At 41.1% G+C, this 21,235-nt stretch overlaps 2 protein-coding genes across 5 annotated transcripts in view; both read left to right on the forward strand.

Annotated features, from left to right (window-relative positions):
* LOC119546348 overlaps positions 1 to 21,235 on the forward strand; it is a 119,787-nt gene that overhangs the window by 12,209 nt on the left and 86,343 nt on the right. For 2 of the 4 annotated variants that reach the window (XM_037852575.1, XM_037852567.1), the window contains exons 2-7: positions 8,285 to 8,343; positions 12,250 to 12,478; positions 12,555 to 12,656; positions 12,764 to 12,880; positions 19,916 to 20,425; positions 20,648 to 21,010. In XM_037852575.1, coding sequence (XP_037708503.1) covers positions 8,290 to 8,343; positions 12,250 to 12,478; positions 12,555 to 12,656; positions 12,764 to 12,880; positions 19,916 to 20,425; positions 20,648 to 21,010 — 1,375 coding nt within the window. In that variant the 5' untranslated portion in view covers positions 8,285 to 8,289. The remainder of the gene's footprint in view (positions 1 to 8,284; positions 8,344 to 12,249; positions 12,479 to 12,554; positions 12,657 to 12,763; positions 12,881 to 19,915; positions 20,426 to 20,647; positions 21,011 to 21,235) is intronic. The other 2 variants (XM_037852561.1, XM_037852566.1) reach the window with 1 other exon arrangement.
* Positions 3,430 to 3,915, forward strand: LOC119546349 (chromobox protein homolog 1). The gene has a single exon (XM_037852576.1). The coding sequence runs from the start codon at positions 3,505 to 3,507 to the stop codon at positions 3,829 to 3,831; it is 327 nt and encodes a 108-aa protein (XP_037708504.1). The 5' UTR covers positions 3,430 to 3,504; the 3' UTR covers positions 3,832 to 3,915.

Consider the following 21,235-nt stretch of genomic DNA (forward strand, 5'->3'; position numbering starts at 1 on the left):
GGCGATTTTATTTCTTATTTAAGCAAAAATTGCATTTAAATTGTTTCGTGCCTGGCAAAAGGTCGGCAATGTAACCTTGACATTTCCAGCCGATCATCGATGGTCATTTCTTTGCCACGGCAGCAAATAGAGTCCGCCAATGAGGCCATCGATAATGTCTCAATTATGTCAATGCGACACCAGTGACCAGCGACTTGCCCTCCGTTTAGGTGCCATCTCTTAACAAATCGAAGCGTATCGACTTGATCTCATTGGTTGCATGTGCATAAACAAAACAGCCAGGCAGCACACCATAAACAAGGGGGCTGAACACAAAAAAAAATAAAATAAAAGGGAGAAAAATGTTAAAAAACAATACATCAGGCATAGTACGGTGCGTAGTGGCTGTAGCTACTACAAATAAGTCGGCGTCTCCAGTTCAGTTCCCCCATTGTGTTGGCACTGGGCAATAAAGAGATTTAGTAGCTCGTACCTCTGGCTATCCAACATCCATCCAGCCTCCTGCTGCTCCAGCTCCTCCTGAATTCCTTTTCCTTTCCTTTGGATTGCATGTCCTTCTGAGCGGTCAATGATTCGCATTCCCACTGGAAACTGCCACCGCCTGATTTGCATGCTTAACCTTTAAGCTCGTGCGGCATATTAATCTTATCAGAAACTTGTCAACAGTCAGCTAAAGTCAATCCGATCGAGCCGCTTCCCTGCTGACAAGATATATTCATTGTTCTCGTATATCTCTTGTAATGTCTCACTCGCCTGGTCGCATATATATCAATATAGAATTGTATTGAAAGGTTTAAGAACTGGGAAACAAGGGGATACCATGAGGCGGGTCTTTAAATAATATTTTCTTTTTTACATCTCACAACACCATGCGAAATCTTGTAAAAGTACATTTACCTTTTAACATAGTTCTAGGAAATCCCAAGCGACAAAGAGTTTTACACACTCTTTTTGTAGGTATTTAACTATAAAGAGCTATCTTGAGACCCAACCTTAAAATAATGCAAATATGTTTAATATGAAATAATATTATTATATTTGCAATAAATCAAAGGCACCAAAAAGAGCTCCAATACTTTGAAGGACATTTCATAAATGTGTGGAACTCAGTTTATAGTTTTTGTTGCCCTGTGATGCGATGATCTTCGGCTGAAATCTTAGAAGCCGACCTTCAGGCAAAGGCAAGCTCTACTAAAAAATTCCCAAGAAAGATATACCGAAACCCCTGCGGATTCCAGGGACCTCGCTCTAATGATTTCCTGCTTAGGATACCGGGGCTCACCTCACCCATAAACCCAAATATGCTGCCGCTTCCCAAGAGCTGTCCCCCTTGCCAATGATTAATGCGCCGATCCTTGTCCCGGGAATTATGTATTTGGGTTAATGTTACACCGCCGCGGCAGCGCTGGCATTGCTTTAATTTTGTTTTAACACAAAAATTGCCAAGTACCAGTATTTATTTGATGTGCGCAATGCAGCGATCGAAGTTGCAACTCGGACTGCAATTTCCTTCCGTCGTGGAGTTGCGCATCTTGATCGCCGGGTTCTCAGGCCGGGGCCAGAAAACTGGAATCCCAGAGAGCCAATGTGGCCGATACCGATGCCGAAGCCAGTGCTGTTGGCTATTTCAAAATCTAACTGTTAACTGCAAAAGTTGAACGTACTGGCAGCATGCAACATGCAACGGCTGCACCCACGGCAGCAGCAGCCTTAACGGCAGTACACCGAAAGAAAAAAGTGGGTTTTAAGGGAATAAAATATTACTTTAGCCCATCTGTTGTGTCTTTACTTATAAAATAAATGGATCAGCAAAGAAAAAAGAAAACCACTTGGAAATATAATAAAAGGCGATAGGACAGACCACATTGAGTTCCAATAGGTTTTTGAAAAAATATTATACTTCGAACTCTAAACAATATTTTTGTTTGCACAATATATTGTAAAATGTTTATTTCTTATTTTAAAAATTTTACAAAAATTGGTATTTCTTAAGTTTGGTTAGAAACGAAAAACGTTGTTTTTCATATATAAAAATAATAAATGTTTTCACTAAAAATGTTTTACATACTGTACTCTTATAAAATGGTTTTTAAGAAATAAATTTAAAAGAAATGTAAGAAACTTTTTTATTAATTCTTAAATTTTTGAATATTGAGACACTAAACGAAATTTAGAGAAAAAACAAATACATGAGATGTTTGGTTTTCATAATTTTTAGTATACTTTTTCTCGCCGTGTATGCAACTGCAACAGAGCGGCCAGCGAAACGAGTTGAAAGCCGTTTTCCCTGTTTGCCAGCCAGCTCTTGAAAGTGGTTTGTTGTCTAACTGCGTTAGTTTCTGCTTTAAATTGTGCGCCCAAGCAGCTCCAGCGGGGTTTAATGGCTTTAACTGGAGACCTCGGCGTTTGGCCACCGACTTTTGATTCTGTTTTCTGTAGTGTCTATTCTGTGGACTCTGTTCTGTAGCGGGTTCTCAGGCGGCGCTGGATAAATGTCATAGCGGCGGATGCACCGGGCATATTTATCATTAATCAAATACCAATCCGAGACTTTAAGACTTTCGATATGCGGAAACTACTAGCTGTATTTTCTGTATGCCCCACCATCACCTGGTGGCCGATCATTTCCGCCAGCGTGTTCGAGTTCCTTTGTTTTCCTTTATTTTGACACTGGGCCAGCAACGGCAATTACTTCTGCCACCGAAAACCCACCTCCCTGCCGCCCTGATTTATGAGTTTTTAATGAGCGGCAACCTTACACGAATTGTTAACAAGTGGAGTTGCGTCGCATGGAGTCGGTAGAGCTGGTAAAGTAGAGTCGGGGAAGTCAGGCCAATATCGCAAGTAATATCGCGAGCAATCGCACCTTGACATTCGAGTCGTGCGAAATGTCAGATGAAGATGCACCAATGATACGCTCAATGGGCGTTGGAATGCACAATACCCTATCTGTATGGTAGAAAATATGCCAAATTATGAACTGATAAGAAATTAAAAATGCAATTAAATTCAAAATGTCTCGTTTGATTTTATACTGTATAATTTCATTTTCAAATATATCGGACATGGTAAAAAATATTAGATACTATACTAAACATTTGTTTAATTGAATGAAATAGAATTTCATTTTATAATCATTTTAATTTTAATGTTATTTAAAAACAGCAATAGATGCTAGTTAAATCATAAATATTAAACTTGTCTATGACATTAATACATTTCTTATTATTTTATTATTACTAAGTTTATTATTATTTAATTTGTTGTTTTATTTATTATATTATTTTTTATAAATTGACGAAATTCAAAATTTAGCCGTCATTCGCCTTTTAAGCTTCAGCATTTTTACAACACTGCTATCGAAACTTTAGAAAGGTGTACACACTGAAGTCATGTCAAACACGTATTAAATAAAATTATTAAATTGCTAGCCAATTGTCCGAGAGTCAAGGGTTACAAGAAAAGGAAAATCATTTACAACTCGAATTCATTCATTCATTTAAAATGGGCCGTAAGAAAATAATGGAGAAGCCTTACATTAAACGTTCGATTTCAAAATCCGTTCGTGACCAGTACAAGTGCTACCTGGAGAAGAACCCGGAGAGCCCAAAAGGTTTCGAGCGTGGACTGGAGCCACTTAGAATAGTGGGGGCCACCGACTCGTCCGGGGAGCTGATGTATCTGATGTTATGGAAGGGCAGCGACTTTGTAGATGAGGTGCCGGCAAAGGTGGCCCACAATCGGTGTCCCCAGTTGGTCATCCGATTCTACGAAGAACGTCTCGTGTGGGCTTCAAACGGTGAAGGAAAGGGAGAAATCAAAGATAACTGAAGAATCTGGATGCAGATGGATATACGCTCATACTCGACGTAGCCAAGCTGGTTATATGGCTGATCCTGTTGCAAAATTTTGTAATTCTCCTCATACTAAATAAAGAAAAAAATCCATAATAATCAAAACATTAAAAGGAAGTCCTTAGGCTGTTTGCAAACGATGCAGCAGCTAATAAAAAAACATTTATCCTAACTTAAAAATTAATTTGTTTCTAAATATGTATCAATAAATACCTATCCCCCTGTAATCAAGAGCATTCAATCTTCTGCTTCGAATTCTCCACTTTTTCTGGTTTCTGTTGTCGCTGGTGATTGATTATGCATTTTCATGCGAACTGGTTGCTGATGCTGCAGTTTGGTTTGGTGGCATGCGGGCAGGTGAATAAGTGAGTTTGGCTCGGCCCAGCCCCAGCCCCGCCCCCCGCCTTCCGCCTCCTGCCCCACAGCTTGTTGTTGGAGACAGGCCGGCGGCATTGTCTGCCAGGCGCGAAATTATACATGTATGCTTACACTGAACGAAAAGCATGCCAAAACATTTTTTATAAAATTGAAAATATATTATCCCCAAAAAAATAGTTCATCATACACAGAGAAAATTCTGACGTTCTCATCTGAGTTGAAAATAGAACGACATTTATAAGTTCAAAAAGTTTTTATTTTGCTCGAATTAAGTTAAGTTGGCGGTATTTAAGTACTATTAGTTCAGTCCTTAGTGTACACTTATCAAAAAGTTGTTAAATAAACTCAATTTAACTTTTCTCTTCTCACCATTTCGTTCTTATATTGATACCAAAATGTACTTACACGGTTTTTAAGAACGAATGTTCTCAATTCAAGAACAATGTTCTCAATTCAAGAACAATGTTCTTGCATACTTCTCTCTGTGTACTAAAACTGATATACATTCTCATTATTTTTATAAAATTAAACTTTTAAACAATTTATCAGAATTCCCTAGGTTAGCTCAGTTTCTCCCAGTGCACTTAATGCTGTCAGTGACCTTCACATGCCGGCAAACCTGCAATTAGAAAAAACCCTAAGCCGCAGGATCAGAGACCCAACTCACAGGTCCCATTTTGCAGGCGCCCCAAGATTTATGCAGTCAGCTAAGTAAAAATAAAAAAGGGTTAAGCAGCCGACGCACCTTCTTTGCAGCGACATTTTGACATTGAAAAAGTATAATTAATTGATGGTGGCCCACCAGCAGGTGGGCGTGGCTGAAGGGGCAGATTAAATCGATTTATGCGAGATTTATGGCAAAAACACACAAGAAAAGTTAAATAAAATGGGGCGCCGCCTGTAATTTGGAAATCAATCAAAGCCCAATTGCCACTCACATGCAAAGTAAATCCTAAATAAGAAATTCAAAAGCAAACATGAAAAAACCCCAACTACTGTCGATTATTTTCGATTGCATCGATGACGCGTCAGCATCCGGTGGCAATCTTTTTGGGTGTGTTCACACTAACCCCCTCCACTTCTCCACTTTTCAGACGATGCGATATGCACAAAATGTTTGCTTTGTGAGACACCCATTTTTCAAGCTATCAGCATTTATTTTTAATAAAGATGCCATCATTAATTTTGAGTCTGTGTGTTTTCGTGTAGAATGTTTTTTTTTCCTCTCGGACGATCGGTCGAAAATGTGTCACTCGCTTCTTTGACTTTGATTTAGTGGCTAGACAGGTTAAAACCAGATGAGATCATCCCCAATGAGGAAAGAGACGGCAAGAGCGGCAGTGACGTTTAGAGCGTTGATAGCCGCCGGAGATCGGGGCAAGAGGAAGAGCCAGTTTCTCGTTTCGCAGATCAAGAGATTCAACGAATTTTTCGGTCTTTACCTACCGACATCTCAAGTGACCGGCAGTTGTTTGGCCTTCATTCAAAAATTATTTGACATTGTAAAAATATTGTGATAAAATTTACGGACATTCGTGCGTGAAACTCAATGGTGCCGTTAGTTTGAGTTAGGTAGAATGGTTTATGTTGGGAAAAAGTCGTAAGTAATGACAGTGAAAATTAAGAAATAATTTTTTTATAGTGTTTTCATTCAGGGCCTACATAAGGGTCTATAATGTCGATGCTATTCTAACACTCGGAAACCGCTTCTGTAGTGTAAGCGCGTACATACTTTTTCGAACATTCGATAATGATGTGAGTGGTCCAAAAAGCGTATTAAGCTTTTGTCGCCCGTTCACATTAGTTATCGCCCATCTTCCACCACTTGTAATTTTACAGTTATTGATCGCTTATGTAATCGATTTTTTTTTTGATAATTCATGGTAACACTTTTTTCGGCGAAACATTTGTATTGATAAGAAGTGGTTGAATTAGTCAATCCTTATTGATCCTGCCCTGATCCTGGAATCATGGCAAACTATATTTCGGATTCGGTCTCCTTCCACGATGTGCTTCCATGTCGCAAGCCGACCATTACAATTAAAAGCACAAAGAAAGCCATTAAGAGCATCGGAGATAAATCTGCTTCGATTTGCCGTAACTCCGGATAATTTGGAAATTTGAAATACGTGCTGCAGATGGAGCGCCGCGTTTCATTTGCTGCCGCATTGCGTTTCGTGATTTGCAATCGGTGGAAAAACAAGAAACCGCATTTGCCACATTTATCACGCACATATATCAGCTTGTCAGCCAAAGGGAGCCGGAGCTGCCCAGGAAAGCCCCATTCCCAGTCCCCGGGAAGTGAACCCAAACCCGAACCCGAACCCACCAAATTACGCTCATTTCGCGGCCACATAAATTTATCGGGCATCACAGAACACAGTATTTTCCTCGGCCCCACCACACAATAAACATAAGGCCCAGTTGGGCAACTGAAACTGGGGGCCCCAACTTTAATTAAGTGATCATGAACATGGGCAAACACAAATCGCCAAAGGCCGCGGAGTTGGATCTGAAAACGGCCAAAACAAGATTAGAAGACGCCCGGCTGCCGAGCTTCAAATGTCGTTAGAACAGAGCAAATCTTTGGACCCGGATCGGGATCCCTAACCACAATTCCCTTTATGGCCAGGTCGGCAAACAAGACGCGATTCCCCGGGAACAACCAGCCGACTTCAAGTCCAACCAACTTCCTCCTGCAAACTCTGGAAAACTGCAAAGCGCATGTAATTTGGCTCAGAGTGTGTATTTTATTTAAGCGTTTATTAGCTGATAAACCGAAATAGATAAATCGTGGTCCAAAAGGGAAACCCAATCCTTAGCCTTCCTTTTTACCTTTAGCCCGTTGAAGGTTTTATGGCCAACCTAGGGCGCTCTTTTCCAGTTTCCACTCGCAGATAGATGGCAAATATTTTAACACACGTTAAAACATTCACGCGGGGCTAAGAAAGTTGTTTGTTCACGCCCATCTGTAGGTGCAGTGGAACTTTGATATGTCGGCAAATAAGATATTTCTAGAGGTTTCCTCAGGCTAAATATAAAAATAAATATTAATACTTGAACTACACCTAAAACACTCTTGCAATATTTGATTTAGGAATAGATATTTCGATGTAAATTATGGATCTTTTAAAACATTGGTAAATTTGGAATCAAATATGTATCAGGACTTCAAATCCTATACGTTTATCCGACCTTCTGCATAATACATTTTCTACTTTATAATAAGTTATAGTAAGGTATTTCTAAGCTATGAAAACTCTATTGTATTTTTGTGATCTGGAACACACTGACACCTTCTTCCCAGAGACTTCCGTCTCCAGCCGTCTTATGTCATAATCATGAGAGCGCCCACCTACCATATAAAGATGCTATCGGACTTCACACAAAATTATTACGTTATCCCAAAAACCCCGTCGCCTGGGGAACACACAATTTTCTGTCATTCTACCCAATTAACACTGGGAGTCCATGCCCGTTTTCCGTTTTTCTCGTTACCAAGCCCAAAGTCTAATGGAAAATCAGACGCCGACTGAAAACTAAAAACTGAAAGTGGAAAATAAATGAACGTGAGAAAATCGCCAACAGGTAGCAAACAATGAATATTGCGGGCACTAAGCATTTTCTGTTTCGCCAAAGGTGTTCGGGCATTACTATATTTTTTATGCCGGTCCCGTTGTTGGATAAGTTTTCAGGGAAAGGCAAAGGAAGCGGCGATAAGCCTGGGACTCAGAGCCATGTTTGCGCATAAATTTCAAGTGTCATTTACCCGTCTTCACATTTGTCTTTTGTCCCTCTCCTTTATTGTTATTTTTTGGCACCTGTCCGAGATGACCAGGCCAATTGTGTTTTTTGTTTGTGCGTGCTCAACATTTATAAGTTAATTATTTTTATTTGTCTTTCGGCCTGAGCCGAAAAGCGGCTTTTGCCCGCAAGTGGCTATTCTCGGGTGGCCATAATTGTATTTATTTTTTCTGTTACTTAATATGCTTTTAATTGATTTTTTCACTGATTTTTAATGTGTGATTTTTCTCTCTTTATTCTCTTTGCAGCAAAAATGAAAATATTTTTGCCACTAGTCACGTGGATAGTGCTACTACTCTCGAGTGCAGTAAGTACCTCATAAACATTGTTCTTTATTAAGCTAATTAGTGTTAGGTTGAGGGGGGTTAAACCTGAATATCGATGGGATTAGATCAGAGGCTGCCAGCGGCAGTTAGCGTAGGGGTCATAATTAATTTATGGATTTCCCAAATGGCACAAACAAAAGGCCTTTCACGCACCGGCGCTGAAAAGAAGAGAAATATGATTAAATTTACGAGCTGCCACCTCATTATGAAACAAATTTCAGAACAAATAAACCAAAAGAGAGTCCAGAAGTGAAAGAATCACAATGATTAACAAATGGTAGTTTGAGAAGAAATAATACAGAATCCGAAAGCCAAGGAGAGGAAACAAATTATAACGATGGAACCTTTGATGACCTAACGGCATTCGGTCGGGTCTCATGCAAATGAGCCATAAAGGAAATTACTGCAAAATGACTTGGGCATAGGTAGAATACATTTATTAAAACTAACAGCTAGCTGTGAAATCTTCTGCAGAAGAGAGCTAGAGGAAACGATGATGCCGGGCAAATAATAATTTGGCAGCCCGAGCAGAATTCCAAGCAAAAATGAAAAGAAGAAAAAAACCAGGCTAGAAAGAGTGACTAGTAATGATAGGGCCGGCGGAAGAGCAGAATCACTATGGCTACGGTCAACGACTGGCCAAGGAACCCAGCCAAACCGAACCAAACCGAGCCAATCGATTGAAGAAGAAAGCCAAGAAAACGTAATGAATAAAAATAGCCGCATTAGCTGTAAAAACGCTTTGATAGTCATCGATTTGATCGAGGAAGGGTGGCGGGGAAAGGGTGTCCGGTGTGAATGAGGGAACTCCGAAGGGGCTTCGAGAAATTGGCCAAGACAATTCTCTTCTCTAAGCCGAAAGCCAAGTTCATTGACTCCTCTCGCCCGTTTGTGGTTTTCTCTGCGACACTCTGTCAATGGTATTGCTCCATGTCGAGATTCTTTTACGGATTTGCTTTCCCTTGTGCCTTGGAACTTGATTTATGCGAGGCAGTCATAATTCATTTGATTAGCTAGATGGGATCATAATTAATTGTGAATTTGGAGAGTATACTTTTTTTTCCCCCAAACAAAAGACTCAGGCAACGAACTTGCCGGTTGGCGGATGTCTTTTGTTGATTTAAAGACAATATTTGCAAATGGTTTGCGAGAAAATACAGGCAGATTTAATTAACTTAACTTTTATGGCCACTCCTTGTTTGCAAATAAAAAGGTTAAGCATCTTGGTAAACATACAGATTTTTTATTTTTTGTCCTGGTGAAATTTTTTAGATAAATATTAAGAAAACACAGCTCAAAAAATTTTTTATATATGGAAATGTAAGAAAGAAATAATTGTTGATAATGTTTGAAAATGTTAAATATTATTTATTATTGTTAAATGTTAAATTTCAAAAAGTTATTAGGCTTGAAATTTTAGAATTAAAACAAAAAATAAATTTTTTTATCTAATAATAATTTTTTTTTATTTAAAATAACTTTTTGTGGGCTTTATAATTTTTTCTTTTCTTTATAAAAGGAAAACCAAAATGTCTTGAACTTTTTGAGTGGGCTTAAACAAGATATCTACCTTAATAAAAGAAGTAAAATTTTTTTTTGTAATTTTCTTAAAACAGTTCTTGCAGGAGAAAAATCAGGAGTAATTTAGATCTTGCTAAATAAAGTCGAGTTAATGTCCATCGACAGTTATAACGGATGTGCACTTGAGCGTTGACGTGCAACGTCGTCATCTGTCTGCCGTTGTCATTGCGCCTGTTAACAAGCTTGGCAACGAAAAATTGCGCATTGTAGTCGCTGGCACGCCGCTCAATGTCATGGGAGCTTTCAGCTTTCAGCAGCCGCATCATCATCATCATCATCGTCGTCATTTTCAGTAGAGGCAGTAGGAGGCATCAGTGGCATCACTAGCATCGGTATCCACATCGGCTGCTCGCACATCGCACATCTTTGCTCGCACGCCTTTAATTGTTGCACCACAGTTCGAGTATCGCTGCCTCAGTTGAGTGCATGTGCTGCTCATTGTGCCGCCTGTCAATTGATAAAAGTCGCAGAGTCGGCGGAATCTATTGTTTAGCAAGGCCGTTAGCGTTGCATGGCGTAAAGTGAGGTGGGCACAAAGCAATTGAGAACCCAAAGCCAGCCCCATGGAGTTCTACAAGGGGAGCCCAGCTCAACTCGTCGTCTTCCTCTCGATAAGAATCTGCCTAAAACAATTCGCGGCTAAACTTGAACTTGACAGCCAGTGCCTCATGTTCACACCTTCCATGGCGGGGTCGCAGAGCAATTTAAGCAGCTTTTTTATGGCCTCCCCAGGCTCATTAGGCGCCCACAACAAAAGCAGGGAAAATTGGCCTTAAATGGGCAAACTGGGAAAATTTACTGGGATTCTTCTTGGCGCAGAGGCTTCTGCTTAATTGAGACACTGAACCCAGTAATGAGTAAATGGCATGAAAAGGAAAAGAATGCAGTATATTGTGTAGCAATAGGAAAATCTGTAAATAAATTCCCATAGGAATAAGAAAGAGATATAATAAATATGTAGTATAAATATTTATTGGTAGAAAGGCTTCCATATCCTGAAAATTGTGTTCTATAAATCAATACGAAGCTATAAAAACCAAATGAATAGCTCTTAAAAAGCACCCATTAAAAGAATCGTAATCAATGGCCTAAGCCTTAAAATACTCAACTCGAAAAGAAGTAAATCATAAAAGTTTGTTGCTTAAGAGTAATCATTAAAAGAAACGTTCACGTACGATTCTGTTATTTATTGAAGAAATCCAAAACCAATTCAACTTTATCTTGTTTTACAAATATTTAAGCGGCTTCCAAATCTGATCTAACCACTTAATAACTATATTTGAGCGTAGGAAGTCAAATTGAACGGGCTACAAAAATAGAAGTACAATCGCATATGTATAGCAACGGCAATGCGACAAAACAGACATGTATAGAAACTAGTTTTAATTCATTTTTGCTGGAGCACAAAAAGGTCTTAAGTGACAAACTTGTTTCTCAGCCAGCCATCTAATGCTGGCAAACAGAAACTGAAACACGAAAACCAACACTCGAACTGCCAGCCAGTCGCCAGAGTTTTGGCCAAGAAAATATGGCAGGCGGGAAACAACTTTTGTTTTGCTAAAAGTAAAATCAGCCAAGTGTAACAATTAAGTGGCGGCGAAACAACACAAATGGCCACAATGTAGTGGAGAACGGGCCGGTCTATCTACATATATGTATATATGTGCCTATATATACTCGTACCTGTACGATCGGGTCGTGCCCATATGGACCAGATCGGGTTGAGAAATCTGAAGAAGCGCTGCCGGTGCTACGCCTGCTAAGCTTGCTGTATCTAATTTGAATTTAAATTAGTTTAGCGAAACCAGCTGAGGAACCCTAAATACTATGATCTACGAAATGAGGTTGCAGCGAAGGTTGGCATTAGGAAAAGGTTTAAGCCTTTGTTAGGCGGAATGAAAGATCTTTAATAAGAATTATGATAAAGGATCTAATTTTTCCTAAAAAACAATTTTGAATTAATAACATGTTCTGTGTATAATAAACGTCGTTTCTTATTGTCTTACTTTAAATGTTACCTACTGTAAGCAACTTTTTAAGCTTCTTTGTTCTCGTTTAACCTTCATATATAAATATGGTCAAAGGATGATATCATAAAAATGGTAAAAGATCGTATCATTTCAGCATATGATGTTAGGTATTGCATTCTTTTAGACTTGCGCATAGTATTAAAACAGGTTTTAATAAGCCAGAGTTACACTTTTAATTTTACCAAATGGGTTTTGAGCTTGCTCACAAAGGGTTAACACATCTTCCTAGTTTTATTGCGTGCAATTAACCAATTCAATTGTATTGTGTGCTTGCAGGTACATTCACAATATTCACAACAACCGCAACCATTCAAGACGAACTTGAGGGCGAATAGTCGGTTTCGCGGCGAGGTCTTCTACCTGAACCTCGAGAATGGCTACTTTGGCTGCCAAGTCAACGAGTCCACCGAATATTTGCAGCTATTCAACCTATCGAAACTATGCGACGGTACCCAAGATTGTTTTCTGGGTGCCGATGAGTTGAGCAAAGAGCTCAAATGCACAAGTAAGTATCATCTTGGCGAGAATCGCTGGAAAGCTTAATGGGTTTGCCTAACCTCGGATCGTGTTTTTTTCCGCAGATGACTGTGATAAGGATGGCACCCAGTGCACACATGGCGCGTGTTTGAACGGCGTCTGCCATTGCAATGACGGCTACGGCGGTTGCAATTGCGTGGACAAAGGTGAGTCTGATTGTGTCTCGTCTGGTATGGTCCAGTCTGGCCTGGCCTGGCCTTACCTTACATAACCGTTAAAAACGCCTCCTAACTCTTCAATTACTTCCCCCCAGATGAGAACGAATGCAAACAGCGGCCGTGCGACGTGTTCGCCCATTGCACAAACACACTGGGCAGCTTCACGTGTACCTGCTTTCCGGGCTATCGCGGCAATGGCTTCCATTGTGAAGGTAAGTAGTACACTGAGATAAAAACTTTTAATTTGTATATTCCTTAAAATAACGAAACACTTAAAACTTAATTTAAAGTCCCTATACATCCACCTCTCATCTTATCTTATTATATAATCTTATTTATATAAACCCTTGTATCCTAAGTATCCACCAAAACTACAGCTTCCATATTTTTACCAAATATAGTTCTAGGAGGTTTAGTGTCCTTTTTATAATAATGATTAAAACTTCAGATAACCTTAGCTTTCCCAAGAAATTGTATAACTATGTTCCGTTCCAAAGCCTTCCTTACAAACTCTCTGGTTAAGATTGGTATCCAATATATTAAACATTTCCTTGCAATTTTAATTTTTTTTAGTGTAACTTTGGCACACAGCCTCCGTCTTAGTTTCATTGTATTAGTTAGCATAATGACTGACCAGCCAACGAAGCATCGTACAGATGATTGTTGTTTGCCGTTTTGTACTTCCGTCAACGTCTCTTTTTAGCCCAGACTAAAGTCTTTTTGTAGTTTGGCCTAACGGTTTGTGGCCATTCCCAGCAAAAAGACGTCTCGAGTGCCCAGCCTCCAAAGCGAAAATGTAACAAAAGACGCGCCAGACAATAATATGAAAGCTTTCTCAGCCAGAGAATAGAGTAATAGTAATACCTATCTGCGAGGTAATAATAATGACCGTGTAGCGATTACACTTGAGTGCTTTGTGGCAAGGCTGGGGCGGATTAGAGAGCCGCAGGCGGCAAATCTAATCCCAGGTTGCAGCTATCTGGATCTCTGGGATGACTTGGATGGCCAAACGAATTTCGAAATATCTCAATCAGTTTCCGGCGATCTGCTACAGTTTCGATCCCGGGGTCGGTTCCATTTGCTCGTTAGCCTAAGTGCCACACAGCAGGGGCCCAAAAAGCCAGGAGATAGAACTCTCTGTGTTCTGGCGCACCTGTTTACCCATATGTATGTGCAAGTACTACGACTATGAAAAACCGGCTGCCGTAATTGGACTTCGGCTAATGTTACATAATAAAAACACATTATGGCATCACAAAAACGAAAGAAGAACGAATCGAAAACAAGAACAACGGCGAGAGCAGTAATAATAACTAGAATACTATACGAAGGGGTTATATCTTTCTATGTACCCCACTATCCCAACTCTATTTGAACCCAACGCAAGTAGTTCAGTCTCAATAGAAGATGATGATGATGATGATGATGGCGGTGGTGGATGGATCGGGGGAAACCGAACAATAAAAAGCCACAGCATTTGTGGCAATGCTTTCGCGCCATGCAGCACACATCGTGGCTGTCTGTTAGACGGGGAATCAGTGTCATGTAATCTGACCCCGAACATGGACACGCCAGAAATTTCAACACTCCCAATGGAGAATGGGGCAGGAGCAGGGAGGAGCCCCTGCCACGCCCCACCTGCATTCGATGCAATGCGATAACGAGCGCAAATTTCACAGACACTCTGACATTACCCCGCTAAGTATGAAGACGTTGCCAAGATTCTAGATTACATGTGACGACTGATGTGGAGGAGCCGAGAGTCCCAGTCCCAGTCGCAGTCGCCATATACATAGCAAAATCCCATCCAGCTGCAGGCATGCATAAATTCTGGGCAACGACGTGTAACGCCGGCATCGCATTTCAGTCGCATTATCTAATTCTTTTCTATAGAACTTTTTCTCTCGCATATTATTCACGATGGCATGATTGCGCCCGCCATGTTGGGATCGCATTGGGGACAGGGCCCTGCTCGAGACCCAGAACTGAAACCCCGAACCAACTAGAACTGGAACCTCCAATTGTCTGTAATCATCTGAATTAGTTTTAAATGCGCTGAGAAAGTTCTTACTCGCCATCAGCACATGTGCGTGGAATAGTTGAATCTTCATCAGGGGCACACGCACTCCGTTTCCCAAGGCGAATGTTCTTAAACAGACAATTAAATGTAGGCAGTACCAGTAGCTGATTGCATAATTCCACACATAATATAGATAGATAGAGTATCAGATTGCATTAGCATGTGTTTTTGTGATAGCCTGGAATATTTTATTGTCATTTTAAATGAATTCGTGAACTCAATGTGGAAATATACCTAAAATTATAAGAAATTGGGGCTGTAGATCATTGTAGAATTAAAACATGATAAGGTTGTTATGTTATTTTATGATCGGTAGTATGTAAATGCGGTCTTAAATCTTGTTTTAAGTAAATTTCCGCCTTGAGCAGGGAATACTTGCGCCCATCCTGCAACGCCCAAGTTTTTCATGGGATGCAAGGTGTCCCCCAGCGTTATGTAAATCCAGTTTCACCATCAAGTTCACCCAATAAACTTAGCAACAAATCACACTGCTCTTGGCCTGACAAACCCACTCTTTGCCGGCTCAGAGACACATTTTGCGTGTTGTATTGGTGCAGGTAGATCTACCTGTTTTCCTGTTTCGCATTTGGCCATTTATTTTTCTTTCCTTTTTATGCATCTAACGGTGGTTTGTGGCAACACCTGTTTCAGACTCTGTGGCGCATTATTTCATGTTCATAACTCAAACGCGTTCGATGGCGATGGCGATGGCTTCGTTAACGCATCGCAAAAGTCCAGTTATGCAATGACTATTGAAAAATGAAATAAACACACGCAGAGTCATAGAGAGAGAGTGGGTCTATAGCCATCGATCCTTCTAATGCATTTGTCTTGCAATAAAAATGGAGTGAACCTCTCGAGCTCAGAGTGCTAAAATGTATATCCACTTGGCCGCCAGAGCCAAAAGACAACAAGAAGGCGATCCGCTCCGGCTCGACCAGGCACGTTCACCAACGGCGGCTGCTCCCTTTCGTTTCGCTAACTGGGGCAGATCATTAAAACGGATAAAATAGATTGTGCCCACGTAGCAACGCCGTCACAGTCTCAGCTCCCCAGTTCTTCTGGTTCGGGGATTGGGGTTCGAGTTTCGAGGCGGTAGCGTTGTCGGCGCTTAATGCCGCCTGTCCTCAAAAGCCCCAAACGGCACTGCCTCCATCTCCATCTGCAGCTCCAACTACAGCTCCATCTCCATCGCCATCTCCTTGTCCCGATGCAAAGCCGAAACCAAAACCAAAGCCAAAAACCGACACCAACTTCAATCCGCCGACTTGGGCCGGGCGACGCACCAGTTGGAGATCAACGTCAGTTGATAAGCGTTGCCGGTTTTTCGTTCCGTTTTTTTTAATACCCTTTAAGGCGGGTATTAGGATTTTACCAAGAATGGAATTAATACCTTCGACCATGAGAAATACTACCAAAGGCTTTTGAAACATTAATTTTGAGGTATTGAGTCAAACCAGCTATTCTAATTAATTTGTGTTCTTTTAGAGCTCATGTGATTATATCTCAAAGGTTTAGCTTAAGTCAGTATTAACCAGCTTTAAATGCTTAAGGATTTAAGTAATATTAGCTTACCAAAGCAAACATTTAATGGTTTCTTTGATATTTAATTATTACTATTAGAAATTTACTTAATATTAGTTTCTCGAAAGACTTTGAAGTAAAAATAATATAATACAAGTGTAGATCAAGCTCCGTCTTCCACTTTTTCTGACTCCCTGGTTGTTTTTATTTTCGGTCAGAACATATAAGCCCCGATCCATTGGTGTGGCTTCTTATTTCAGGTCTCTTTGTAGTGCAATTTTTTTCGCCAAGTTGCCGGGTTTGCCAGGTACTTTGCACTTTTTGCATATCAAAATGGCAGCAATTAATTCTCATGTCGAAGCCGGCGCTGATAAGGCATGAAAATGGCTTTAAGCGTCGGCATTGACACGCCTAATTATACACGCGTGTGTTGCCACATTTACGCACAAATGAGGGGCGGCTCCGTCGAAAAAAGCCACCCATGGCTTTTGGTCTTGGATTTGGAGTTACCACCAGTGGCCCGGATCCGGATTCGGCTGACATCACTTGCGGGTCGACCTTGATCTTAGAGAAACTTGCCGCATAATTGCGTAACAAATTGCTAACTAATTTGGGTTTTCTTTATTATACCTCTTATGTAGCTAAGTTTTTCAAGTTATGTTTTGTTTTCGCTCGAGTTCAAGTTCAACTGTTAGCCAAACTTAGTTGTAGACACTTTTGGCTCTGTAGGTTGTTAGTTTATTGTTATTTATTCGAGCTGCTAATCATCATTGCCTGGCAGTGGAGCATGAAAGTCATGTCCGCTCGTAAATTTTATCTCTTCCATATTGCACGAATGTCATAATTCAAATTTATTTTCTGCCTCGGAAAACAACAAATGCAACAAATGCAGCAAATGCTAATTAGTCCAACAATTACACAATTTATTAGATAGTCGCCAACCAGACCAGACGACTGCCCATGTATAGATTAGCATTAGCTTTAGTCTTTTGTTGATTTTTGCAATAGTCTGTGATTGAAAATTAGTTTTAATTGGAGCAGGCAGTATTACTTAAATACCCCTGAATTATAAATAATTTTCTTGCAGACAGGAAATATATGTTCCTTCAGGCGAAACAGAAATCAAGTTCAAAGTTTCTTTCGAACCCACATAATAGAAACAGAGAGAAACGATTTAATAGTGTTCTAAGCATTTCTCTTTTTCTGCATTCGTGCGAGTGTGTGGTTTTAATGACCAGATCACCGCCTTTTAAAACGCCACAAGTGGAACAAGTCTCGATCCGACTGTTCTGACGATTATGGTTAGCATTTCGAGACGAACAGGAAACCCAAGAAGACGACCCTGCCTAGGGTAGCCAACGAGAATTATGTCAGCATCATTTCAGGCAATCATTCGGCTTAATCACACCGAGTCACGCATATTTGATTGCTTTTAAAGCGGTCAAATCCGATGGCTAGAACGCCTACTGGAAAAAAAGAGCTTTGCCAAAATGTATTCCTATGCGACGGATAGCTGGGAAATCTTAATCTTAGTGAAGGCAAAAATTAGATTTACACTTTCGAGACCGAAGAGATGCAGTTTAACGGGCTGTGAGAATATCATTCCTGGCAGGAGATGCAACGGGCGTGCTAAGTTCATTAGACAGCCTTTGGTCAATGGCCCGTTCCGATCTTGGGATCCCGGGATCTCGGGATCCCTGGACCGCTGTCGTCTTGCAGTCGGATTGCATAAAGTAATTAAACTGACATTGAAACTTAGAGGAACACAGAATGCTTCCTGCTTCTGTTAGAGAACTCCTGGCCAGCCATTTGAAAGAGATGGAAGAGACCAAGACTGGCATGGGACTCAGTCGACGAGGATGATGACATTGAGTAATCAGAGTTTGCAATTGCCACAAACAACAAACAACGCGGCAAACATGGAATGCTGTCATATCAGTCGGTTGTTAAGAGCAAATACCAGTTTCGGTACCCCGCCGCAGTCGAGTGATGATCCTCTTAATTTATAAGCTAAAAACTAGTAATTATAACTGAACGGCCGACTCGTTCTGCTTGTAATTATAAGGCACTCACTCGCCCTTTTAGTTTTCTTCTTCCTTTTTTCCCACTCTAGGATCCTTGTCTTTGGCTTTTGCCAACTTTTGTACTTATGTCATATTAGCTATAAATGTACAACTTTTGCCTGGTCGCCGGCCCAATGATTAATGGGCCCAGATTGCGATGGAGCGACTGCCCATGCCCATGGTACCGCCTGCCCTCTGGTTCTGTTTTTGCCCCTATATCATTCCATTTCATCCCATCCCAGCCAGCCGAATTGCCGCTCCATTGGCTCCGACCGTCTGCGATATTGAATTCTCAATGCGCTGCGCGCTATTGGAGCAGAAAGCTCTGATCACCAGCTCATCCTAAGCCAGTCTTCCGCCTGATTTAAGCTTTGGATTCGGTTGGGATCCAGACCCAGACACAGGCACAGACCCAGAGAATGTGGCTGAGCTGGGCTTAGCTGAAAGGTTAGATGGGCTGCCGACTGCGGGCTTATGCAATTCGAGAATTCTTGTGAATGTATTAAAATTAATGCCGTATGGCTACTTATTCAAAAAGGTCTTACAGATAGATTATTATTTATTTCATATGAGGAAAAGGCTAGGAAGATATACTCTTCCTTCTAATATAGCTTCTTGTTGGAAATTCTATTATTTTAATATTTTTAATTAGTTTAATTAAAATAAACGATGCAAAGCCAATATGTTGAACATATCTCAAGCTACTTTCAATTGTGTTTGAGGGTATACAAAATATCTTCAAAGAGGAAGTTTATTTCCTTAAAAATCTCCAAACTAGATATGTTTTTCGCTTTTAAATTCCAAATGGGAATGGACTGGCCCATTAACATTGACCACACAGCCAATTGGTATGCAAAGCGTATGCAACTGGTGCATCCTGTGCTGTGACATTGCAACCAGTGGCAGCCACGCCGCTGAAATGACACTGAAATGTCATGCGTAACATGCAAATCTCGGATGCATCCACATCCACAGCCACTGGAGTTCCAACTCCAGCAGCGGTTCCAACTCCAAGTGCGGCTGCAAAGCGAGCAAAGCGCATTCAAGCGGAAAAATGCGTAGAGCTCGACTATAAGGCGGAGATTGGACTATGTTCGATGCACTTGAAGATGATGTAGAGATCAAAAGTAGTTCCAATTTTTAAAATATTACATTTTTATATAATCCAAGAATGATAAGTTGTTCTTTTAGAAGGTAGAAATATTTATATGTCTTCATGAAAATAGCATTAAAGAGATTCCAAAAGTTTATATAATCTTAACTACTAGATAAAAGAAGCACCTTTTACAAAAGGAAGATCAACAGGCAGTAAAAAAAACGGTTTTAATTAATAGTTAATATGTTAAACAACAATTTTGTTTTTACATGCTTTATACAGACCTTAGACATTTCAATTTTTTTTTTATACCTTATGAGAGATCCAAAATGAATTTTTTCAAAAATTAAAATCACACTTTTTGCTCAGTGTATACTCGGAGGTGGAGATAAATGCCCAGTGTTCGGATTTTAATTACTTGTCATTTGTTGCGTGGCACATTCGATTAATCAAAGCTCCGCTCCTCTTTCCCTCTTCTCCTCAGACATTGACGAATGCCAAGATCCCGCGATAGCAGCGCGCTGCGTGGAGAACGCCGAGTGCTGCAACCTGCCGGCGCACTTCCTCTGTAAGTGCAAGGACGGCTACGAGGGCGACGGCGAGGTCCTCTGCACGGATGTGGACGAGTGCCGCAATCCGGAGAACTGCGGCCCCAACGCCCTGTGCACCAACACGCCGGGCAACTACACATGCTCCTGCCCGGAGGGCTATGTGGGCAACAATCCGTATCGGGAGGGTTGCCAGGATGTGGACGAGTGCTCGTACCCGAATGTCTGCGGACCCGGTGCCATATGTACGAATCTCGAGGGCAGTTATCGCTGCGACTGCCCGCCGGGATACGACGGCGATGGACGCTCGGAGTCCGGCTGCGTGGATCAGGATGAGTGCGCCCGGACGCCCTGCGGCCGGAATGCGGACTGTGTGAACACGGACGGCAGCTTCCGCTGCCTGTGTCCGGATGGTTATAGCGGTGATCCCATGCACGGCTGCGAAGGTAAGTCAGATACTTAGATATATATATATAGTTTCGAAATTAGATTACCTCATTGTTACATTTTGGTTATTTTTTGCACTCTTGTTTTTTGAACTTGAATTGGCGGCACCTTCAACATACGAACAAACACCAAAACACACACATATTATTATTACTACCATCGTACATTAATGCACCGCAACATGCAACATTAATACAAAAATTAATGCCTAACGCCGGCAGATGTCGATGAATGCGCCACTAACAATCCATGCGGTTTGGGTGCTGAATGCGTGAACATGGGCGGTAGCTTCCAGTGCCGCTGTCCCGCCGGCTTTGTGCTGGAGCACGATCCGCACGCGGATCTGGTGCCCCAGTCGCCCCAGCAGAACACCCAACAATTGGGCTACGGGCCGGGGGCGACCGATGTGGTGCCCTATCAGAGGACCTCGGGCGCCGGTCTGGCCTGCCTGGACATTGACGAGTGCAATCAGCCGGATGGGGTGGCCAAGTGCGGCACCAATGCCAAGTGCATCAACTTCCCCGGCTCGTACCGCTGCCTGTGTCCCAGTGGATTCCAAGGACAGGGCTATTTGCACTGCGAGAGTTAGTATCCTGCCTGCTTTTTGCCTTTGCCTGGGCTCTAAATACAGTTTATCTAGTAGGGAAGTTACAAAATAATTTTAAATGTTAATATTTCGAAGATATAATTGATTGCCTTTTACTATAAAATCCAATAAAAACCAATCAACATGTTGTAGGAAATTTCTACGAATTGAAAATTATACCTTTTCATCTTTTTTTAATTTTAGAAAAAGTGTATCTTGTTAA

Source organism: Drosophila subpulchrella, chromosome 2L (genome assembly GCF_014743375.2).
Source record: "Drosophila subpulchrella strain 33 F10 #4 breed RU33 chromosome 2L, RU_Dsub_v1.1 Primary Assembly, whole genome shotgun sequence".
In the NCBI taxonomy this organism is placed as follows: Eukaryota; Metazoa; Arthropoda; class Insecta; order Diptera; family Drosophilidae; genus Drosophila; species Drosophila subpulchrella.

Bases quoted from the DNA above. Each gene is read 5' to 3' on its own strand.
- LOC119546349 (XM_037852576.1), top strand. From the start codon at position 3,505: ATGGGCCGTAAGAAAATAATGGAGAAGCCTTACATTAAACGTTCGATT.